Source organism: Anomaloglossus baeobatrachus, chromosome 7 (assembly GCF_048569485.1).
Source record: "Anomaloglossus baeobatrachus isolate aAnoBae1 chromosome 7, aAnoBae1.hap1, whole genome shotgun sequence".
Lineage (NCBI taxonomy): Eukaryota > Metazoa > Chordata > Amphibia > Anura > Aromobatidae > Anomaloglossus > Anomaloglossus baeobatrachus.
This window is the reverse complement of record NC_134359.1, coordinates 303,917,577-303,927,282: the sequence shown is the minus strand read 5'-3', so window position 1 is coordinate 303,927,282 and position 9,706 is coordinate 303,917,577. Positions and strand designations below refer to the sequence as shown.

The window sequence follows — 9,706 nt, the reverse complement described above, 5'->3', positions numbered from 1 at the left end:
ATCAAATGTGAGTAAAAACCCTAAAAGACCTCCTGCCTGTGTGGTTATTCTGCGACTTGTGGTACTACAAACCCACACCGGGCCCTGGGGCTTGCCTCACTCTCAGGAGGCTACTACATCCGACTGCACCCACCATCAGCCCCAGGCGTCCCCTAACCTGCAGTGGCGGTCCCCACTGACCGCAATACTGAGAGTGGCGTCACGATCAAAACCGAAGATTCCCTACCTGTGACCAGCACCAGCTACGTGGAGTCCCTGAAGGTATGCACCGATACAACACCTGTGGGGCTTCACACATACGTCCAACATAAAGGGCTTCAACAGAGCCATCTGCTGGGCCTTCAGTGTCATGCTATAAGGATAGCAGAAAGTGATGGCATCAAAGTCTGTATGAAGGAATCATTGCTTATAGTGGAAAAATCTCATCTCCAGACACCTCTGACCCTCCTCAGATTGTTCTGTCTGCTCCAGACATCTCCATATCTAGAGCCTTGAGCGTTCTTCTAGATTCCTTTGATCGCTTCAAAGACTTCTGACCTGTCTCCTAGACAAGCTTGCTCTTTTTGTTTACTCCATAGTTTCATCTTGATCCCTTAGGTCTCTTCTAAACAACTAATTTCCTTCAATCTCCTCTGTTCCCATCAAGATCCCTCAGTCCTACTGATTTTTCTGCCCTCTCGAAAGCCGTTCTGACCTTCTTCAAAAGCCTGTTTACGATGGAACGTCTACTTCTACCTATATCTATTTCATCTGTTTGTCCTCCTTCAGACACTTCTGTCCCTTCCAGTCCCTTTTACCATCAACCCAACCACTTTATCTTCTTACAGAGACTTCTGCTAAACCACCATCCTCTACAACCTTACAGATTTATCAGGACATACACATGATTGAGCATGCTGAACTTGAACATGCCCCACCTTTCTAACATGACTTTCCCTTGACAAATATTGTAGGAGATTTGAGACCCCCCATATATTTTAGACATTGAAGAGGTCCTACCAGGATCAGTGGTTTCAGGCAATGTTTGCCTAACGTGTATGGCTGATTTTAGGGTTAGGCGAGATTAATGTGCTCAATCTTCCCCCATGTTACAGTCACATATCTGTGGCCAGGCTGTAGACTATAAATGAGTTTCCCAACCTTTGATGGGACACATCTTGGCCATGAGAATCACCCTTGTGGTTGGAGTTTCCAGTATCTCGATCATATGGAGCATCCCATTGTGGATCCCTTCATGTACATTGCGACCACACTCACGTCAGTTTCTATCAAACCTTTGTCTTCTATACAATGAGAGTAGGGAGCGGTCGGACCGGTTCCCTCCATTCTATTCCTGTATCTTCTGTGAAACATAGATAAAGTAATTATACAAAGACAAGTGTGGGTGAGACGTCATACAGCCGGCGGCTCTGTTTTCTTGTTGGCTAGTATTGAGTATCTGTGAAACCTAGAGGCTCAGCGGAAGTGTCATCGACCCAACACAATTCACTACGTGTGATTTACTGGAGAATATGTAGAGAGATCAGCAAGTAGGTCACCACCGACAACTTCTTACATGGCCTCTACCTGTCCTACACGAGGACTTAGTTTTCATGAAGAACATTAACCCAAGAAAATATGGGGAAGCCCACCTTATCTTACAAAAAGATGGAATGGGTCCATTGGCTGTAAATCTAAAATCACCAATGAACCCAAATAACCAAACCCTATGGTCAAGCTTGGAGAGTCTCAACTCAAACCCAATGACTCCCATTTCCAGGCAGGATGGAGATTGTGAGTATCACTTCATAGCCTTAAGTCTCATTTTAGCAACAAACCCCAAATAACAGGCATCTTCGGTATGTGTCATGAAGGTCTAAGATGGAAAACATTATCTGCTGCCCAATGTGGGACAACAAATATTACCAGCAGATGTCCTTATTGCGCTATATCCAGACCGAGAGCAATCTATCCAATGTGGGACAGACACAGTCTACAAATTTAAAATAAAAATAGATAGAATTTATTGAACATAAAACAGAGCTCACGACAGGCGACCTCACATGTAGAGGACACCATCCACTACTGAAATGTGGACGAACAGCTCAGAGGGGTTTAGAGGATACAAACCGCTGCAGCCGATGGGCTTTTCTCCTGAGACATGGTGGACGTCATAGTGGTCACTGTCAATGAAGAGGTAGTGATGTGTTGGCCATTGGGTCATTTTACGATCATGAAATATGTAACGGCTGCTTAGAAATGGTCCTCAGAGGCTACATGAAAAAGGTTATCATCTCACCGGCTTTCTCCTGGTGGCCACCAGTTCCATTAATCCCACCAACACAATTCTGGGTGTGACACTCAATCATGATTATAATCCCAGTTCATGGACTCCGCTGACCATCACGTGTGCAGTACTAAACAGGTGATCAATAGTAACGCCGATGCGGTAAATATGGAGGACGAGGACACGAAGCGCGTGGCTCCATATGAGTAGATCCAGGTGTAGTAAATCGGGACATAGGTGTAGACTCCTGGACGGTTCGGCAATGCACAATCTTCTCCCCAACTTACAATGCCGGCTTGATACCAAACGCCATTGACTTTACAGACCAGAGGTCCCCCGGAGTCTCCCTGGGAAGAACAACAAGAGACTGGTAAATATGGAAAATTTACTCTTCTGTAATTGAAACTTGGATACAGTCATGTTTTGGTCAAGATTACAGAGAAAAAACCCCAATGCATACAAGACCTTTTGAGTGTGGCTCACGATAAGGGCACCCCACCACAGAATCAGTGTCAGACCCTGACAGGAGCAGTTAAAATAAAAAGGAAAATGATATGTAAAAAAATAAATAAAATAAAGAGGTCACCCACCTGGCAGGAGTCCTTCTTTCCGGCCTGGTATCCTGCGCAGATTTGGTCACTTGGAACAATCTGCTCGTTGACACTAATGGCGGAGTTGGTGTGGTACATGGAATCACAGGCTTTTGTGCCGATCAGAGGCACCATCACCTGCTGGAGAGTCTGCGGATATGGAAGAGTCACTGCGGGAAGAAGAGCGATGGTCCAGATCATGGAGTGTAAGATACAGAAACTAAGACCAAAATCACCACCCAAGCCGCCAATATATTGTACATGGTGAGAATAGTGGTACCGTGTGATGGGGCGTAGCAATATGGGGGGGGGGGGGTCTTTTGGACGGTATCACACATGGAAGGCTTAGATATTCCAGTAGGTTATATGGGGGATGTGTGGTTCTCCAGGAAGTTCAGACATGATTGGAGAACATTGAGAAGGCCCAAAACCAACTCCAGTGCCACCTATCGGTGGGGGGGGGGGGGGGGGGGGGGGGTTTAGGGGCTTGTCTCCCCTAGAACCAACTGGAAAACTCATTGTGCTCTGAATCACGGCTAATCCCAAGTTATTATGGTTCAAAGCTCTTTAAAAAGGGAAACAAGTTCTCACCTATCGATAGGAAGCATGATGACTTTTTTGGGGGTCCTAATGAGGAACTTTTATCTCAAACAGGATGGAGCAGCAGTGCACAAGTGCGACCACCATGCCATTCAGTGTAAGCATGGCTACCAAATGCAGCGCTCAGCTATCCAGCAGCTCCATGCTATCCAGAAGCTCCATGAAAAATGAATGGAGCGGCACTCGGGCGTCCAACCTACCACTCTACCCAGCCGATTGTTCTGAATCTCAGCAGTAGACACCCAGCAATCAGCAAGTTACCACCATATCAGTGGATGGGCAATAACTTGTCTTCACTGGACAACCACTTTTCAACTTCCCACCCTTTCTTGGGAAGGGCACAGCGAGGAAAAAAGGGCACAGCGAGGAAAAAAAGGGCACAGCGAAGAAAAAAGGGCACAGCGAAGAAAAAAGGGCACAGCGAAGAAAAAAGGGCACAGCGAAGAAAAAAGGGCACAGCGAAGAAAAAAGGGCACAGCGAGGAAAAAAAGGGCACAGCGAGGAAAAAAAGGGCACAGCGAGGAAAAAAAGGGCACAGCGAGGAAAAAAAGGGCACAGCGAGGAAAAAAAGGGCACAGCGAGGAAAAAAGGGCATACAGAAGAAAAGGAAGAATAATGATCTTGGAATATGACTGTCCAGGTTAGGTCAGGTCAGGGTGCACACACCAAATACGCATAGGTTTATTATTTTAGGGGGTGAAAAAACATTTGTATATTTGTAAAAACAAAATGTTTTTGCTTTTGTCTCCACATTCCGGGGGTCGTAATGTTTTCATGTCTTGCTCGGTGGAGCATGTGAGGTGTGGAGATTTTGTAGGGAGAGCTGATGTTTTTATTGATACCATTTCGGGATGATGTTTTGAATTCTTATAATGGCATTTTTTAACGTTGTGGCGGCTGAATCACCGCACTTCTGCCGTTTCTATTATTTTTTTCTTCTTAAAGATTTTTTTAAAAAGTTGCTTACCGTACAGGTTAATTTAATCTATTTTGATACATGTGATTTATTTTTATAAAGGGAAAAGGGGGTTGAGATAAACAGAAATGTATCTTATAAAATATATTAAATTAACATTCTTTATTGCATTTTATAGTCCCTTTGGGACCTGAACTTGGCCGATCATCTTGATTGCTTGGGTTTTCAGCAAAACATGACCACCCACCAGCTCCCCACAACCACTGCACCCGTGGCTGTTAGAGCCATCAGCTCCCCACAATCACTGCACCCGCGGCTGTTAGAGCCATCAGCGCCCCACAATCACCGCACCCGCGGCTGTTAGAGGCAGATGATGGCTGAATGACCGAGCCATCTTCTGCCAGCAATGATGTCAGCTCAGATCGTGATCCCGCTTCAAAGACAGGGAGCCAACATCAGGCGTACTGGTAACGGGTTAATGGTTGATCATAGCTACCTATACGTTGCACTAGAGACCATTCTCTTCCTTCACAAGGAGAGATCATTTGTATATCTTTTCCCAGGGTGCACTGCCTGACCTGTAAGACTTGACATTTCCACAGGGCGGCAGCACGACCCATGGGATGGCTTAGTTACAGTGATAAATGCCATGGTCATAGTGTGGCACTCTTGGACAATATCATAGCCCCATGCGTCTCCCGAGTTTTCTTACCGTCACTCCCCGTATTGCCCCATCCGGTTACCCAGCAGTTGGTGCCATCAGGAAAGCTCATGGACGCTGGTGGGACACACACCGGCAGGATGTAGTCAGTGTAAGTAACCGGACCGGAGAGTTTGATGAGGGAGATGTCCCCCGGGGTGGCACTGCCGCCATACTGGGAGTTCACGATGATGCTGTCTACACTGGACACAACCTGGTGAGGACTGGTGATCTGCAGCTGGTACTCGCCCAGGACGACCGTGAAATCAGAGGGATTCGTAGACCTGAAGGGAAAAACCAAACACCACAATGATGAAGAGAGTTTCATCCTCCACAAAATCCTATACAGAAGGAACTGAGACTTCTGTGGGGTCTTGGGCTGAACATGAGGACATCACTTATTCCTGGGGAGGTTATTAAAGAGAACAATGAATCAGAATTGTATATAAATAACTAACACCTTCAGGTAGATGGGACCTTCTGTCTGATCACCAAAAATGATGAGGAACCGGCTACAATGGGAGATCGCTTCTTCCTCTTGGGAATATAGAGATGAAGGACATTTATTCTACCCTCCCCCCTCCAATACAAAGGTCATATTTTACTATAGCCCTACTAAAGTACACAACAGGTTCCACATCTCAACATGATGGACCACGTCAGAGTAGAACAAAACTTACGATCCAAAGCAATGAGCGGCGCAGAGCACCCACAGGTTGGAGATCAGGGACCCTCCGCAGATGTGGGAACCTTGATACCGCAGGCTGATCTGCCATGGCCATGCTCCTTCAGTCGCCGTCGTGCCTCCAACGATCCGATTGTTGATGACTGGACTTCCACATGCTGGTTGGGCGGCAGCGGTGGTGGAGGTGTCGGAGATCACCGGGGAGGTGTAGACTGGAAAACAGAAGGGAAATCTTAGCTTTCACATCTATTCAATGTGGTGACATAAAAGGTTTATGTATCAGACCATGTGTTCAGTATCTACCACCAGTCATACACATCAAGTGACATCAATAATCGCCCCTGTGGTGACCCACAGGGAAGGCGCCAGATGTTGCAGAGGGGACAACTGGGATATGTAGAGCGACTGGCAGCAGATATTACTGTCATGGTAGCTGAAGTGGGTCCCTAAGTGTTTAGGGTCCCTCGTGTCCACAACAATTGTCAATAGCGGGAGGTGGCACTTACAGACATGGTACAGGGCCCTCCGGGGGCACGCCTATGGGGGTGGTGTCTGGGTGCATGTGCTGGAGCCGTGATGTTTGTGCTCCCTCGGCGGCCGGAGCCCAGCTCTCCTCTCTCGGCGGAGGGAGCGCAGATTCACTCCTCTCTCGGCGGAGGGAGCGCAGATTCACTCCTCTCTCGGCGGAGGGAGCGCAGATTCACTCCTCTCTCGGCGGAGGGAGCGCAGATTCACTCCTCTCTCGGCGGAGGGAGCGCAGATTCACTCCTCTCTCGGCGGAGGGAGCGCAGATTCACTCCTCTGTGATGGTGATTATATGGAGAGAAAGATGGACTGGGCTAGAGTTTCTGGAAGCTTCCTTCTGCTCTCCGGACTAGACCTGTTTGATCGAGTTTACAGGAAGTCTCAGCACTGAGTTGGACTCTTCCCAGCCGTTTCCATGGCAGCTTGTTGTCAGGAGAATGAACACATAACTTTCATATGCATACACTGACCAGCAGATGGCAGCAGAGTACCGTCACAATCCTCAGTGTCCGCACAGCACAACACAATGCATTACACACTGCACAAAGTAATCCTGACCCACTGGAACAGATCTACTGCCACACAACAGCTGTGTAGCTCATCAGCATAGAACGGGATCCGGGATGGCATACCCCTCCACTACGCAGTAGAATGGGATCCGGGATGGCATACCCCTTCACTTGCAAGTTAAGAATTTTGTTCAAATTGAAGGTGCAATCTGTCACCAAAGTGAAATATCTGAGACTGGACAGCCTCTCACGTGTCCCATCACCTCGCCTCATCCGTACTGCAGGAGGTCTGAACCCCAGAACAGGGTCTCGTGTGGATCCATTCTTCTCACGATGAACCCACCAATGTCTAGGTTGCTGGTTTACATCACAGCAGGTGTCAGATTTACTCATATTAGGGGCTGTCAGACATTGCATCTGTAGACTCCTCTTGGTTGAGCATGCACGTGCTTTCAATGGGCGGCAGATCATCGCCTCAGACGTATTGTGCCGGGTCCCTGTGCCGCCCGGACAGAAGGCGAGCGAGTGCTGAACGCGTCTACGGCCGCCATTGGAATGTAAGCCTCTGTTATCACAACCAGCAGTTATGTCCATTGCTGGAGCTGTTTGGTTATATAAAAAAAAAAAAAAAAAAAAAAAAAAAAAAAAAAAAAAAAAAAAAAGGGATATAAAAGAAATTCATTACAGGAGCTGCTCAACAGTGAAAAAAAAAATAAAAAAATATGACGCTAGGTTTTTTAGTTTATCATTTAAGTTAAACGGAAATTGGATGGTAATGAAGGATCATCAGTGACCGCAGCCTGTCCTTAGCTCTGCGCAGGCCTTCACTAGTGGTCTGGGGCTGCTCTGCGCGGTCTGGGGCTGCTCTGCGCGGTCTGGGGCTGCTCTGCGTGGTCTGGGGCTGCTCTGCGCGGTCTGGGGCTGCTCCGCGCGGTCTGGGGCTGCTCCGCGCAGGCCTCACTAGTGGTCTGGGTCTGCTCTGCGCGGTCTGGGGCTGCTCTGCGCAGGCCATCACTAGTGGTCTGGGGCTGCTCTGCGCAGGCCATCACTAGTGGTCTGGGGCTGCTCTGCGTGGTCTGGGGCTGCTCTGCGCGGTCTGGGGCTGCTCTGCGCGGTCTGGGGCTGCTCTGCGCGGTCTGTGAAATCTGCCCCCACATTGGTTATTACAACCCAACTTTCCCAAGTCATATTAAAAATTTTTTCACAACTTGTTTTCTTTTCTTCTCGCTCTTGTGATGGGGAGGGAGTCTTCTCGCTCTTGTGATGGGGGAGGGAGTCTTCTCGCTCTTGTGATGGGGGAGGGAGTCTTCTCGCTCTTGTGATGGGGAGGGAGTCTTCTCGCTCTTGTGATGGGGGAGAGATTCTTCTCGCTCTTGTGATGGGGGAGAGATTCTTCTCGCTCTTGTGATGGGGGAGGGAGTCTTCTCGCTCTTGTGATGGGGGAGGGAGTCTTCTCGCTCTTGTGATGGGGGAGGGAGTCTTCTCGCTCTTGTGATGGGGGAGGGAGTCTTCTCGCTCTTGTGATGGGGGAGGGAGTCTTCTCGCTCTTGTGATGGGGGAGGGAGTCTTCTCGCTCTTGTGATGGGGAGAGATTCTTCTCGCTCTTGTGATGGGGAGGGAGTCTTCTCGCTCTTGTGATGGGGAGGGAGTCTTCTCGCTCTTGTGATGGGGAGGGAGTCTTCTCGCTCTTGTGATGGGGGAGGGAGTCTTCTCGCTCTTGTGATGGGGGAGGGAGTCTTCTCGCTCTTGTGATGGGGGAGGGATTCTTCTCGCTCTTGTGATGGGGAGGGAGTCTTCTCGCTCTTGTGATGAGGAGGGAGTCTTCTCGCTCTTGTGATGGGGAGGGAGTCTTCTCGCTCTTGTGATGGGGAGGGAGTCTTCTCGCTCTTGTGATGGGGAGGGAGTCTTCTCGCTCTTGTGATGGGGGAGGGAGTCTTCTCGCTCTTGTGATGGGGGAGGGAGTCTTCTCGCTCTTGTGATGGGGGAGGGAGTCTTCTCGCTCTTGTGACGGGGGAGGGAGTCTTCTCGCTCTTGTGATGGGGGAGGGAGTCTTCTCGCTCTTGTGATGGGGGAGGGAGTCTTCTCGCTCTTGTGATGGGGGAGGGAGTCTTCTCGCTCTTGTGATGGGGGAGGGAGTCTTCTCGCTCTTGTGACGGGGGAGGGAGTCTTCTCGCTCTTGTGATGGGGGAGGGAGTCTTCTCGCTCTTGTGATGGGGGAGGGAGTCTTCTCGCTCTTGTGACGGGGGAGGGAGTCTTCTCGCTCTTGTGATGGGGAGGGATTCTTCTCGCTCTTGTGATGGGGGAGGGAGTCTTCTCGCTCTTGTGATGGGGGAGGGAGTCTTCTCGCTCTTGTGACGGGGGAGGGAGTCTTCTCGCTCTTGTGACGGGGGAGGGAGTCTTCTCGCTCTTGTGATGGGGGAGGGAGTCTTTTCGCTCTTGTGATGGGGGAGAGATTCTTCTCGCGGTGACGTCGGTGCAGGTTCGCAGCGCTCGTCCACCAGTTGACGCCTGAGGGGCTTATACAAGGTGTTCTGTTATTTTTGAACATGTTGGGAAACGTCTTCCTGCAGGCATTCGTCACGGAGGACTGAGAAAGCTGAATATACCTCCGGGGGGGGGTTAGGGTTTGACGGTTTCTGGAATTATTGACTGTGGGCAGAGAACGCGACAAAGAAACACAAAACATAAAATATCTGCCCCGATTCCTGGGTGGGGGGCAAATTGGGGCGAGGATTGGTCTCATGCGGTGCTCACCCAGCAAGTTACAGAATGACCGTGTGCAGGATCCGGCGCCGCTCGCTCCGCGCTGGTCACACGTTCCGGATTAGCTCTAATTCACACTTGATACATTAGATGATGGGACCGGTACAATGTATCAGGAGCAGAACACGGCGGATCATTATACGTAGGAACAT

The 9,706-nt window shown here is 49.4% G+C and overlaps 1 protein-coding gene across 1 annotated transcript in view; it reads right to left on the bottom strand.

Annotated features, from left to right (window-relative positions):
* Window positions 1–2,027: 2,027 nt before the first annotated feature.
* The window catches only part of LOC142246805 (uncharacterized), a 36,686-nt gene continuing 29,007 nt past the window's right edge, over window positions 2,028–9,706 (bottom strand). The window contains 5 exon segments of the mRNA XM_075319853.1: window positions 2,028–2,613; window positions 2,857–3,026; window positions 5,085–5,356; window positions 5,753–5,969; window positions 8,163–9,440. Coding sequence (XP_075175968.1) covers window positions 2,383–2,613; window positions 2,857–3,026; window positions 5,085–5,356; window positions 5,753–5,969; window positions 8,163–9,440 — 2,168 coding nt within the window. The 3' untranslated portion in view covers window positions 2,028–2,382.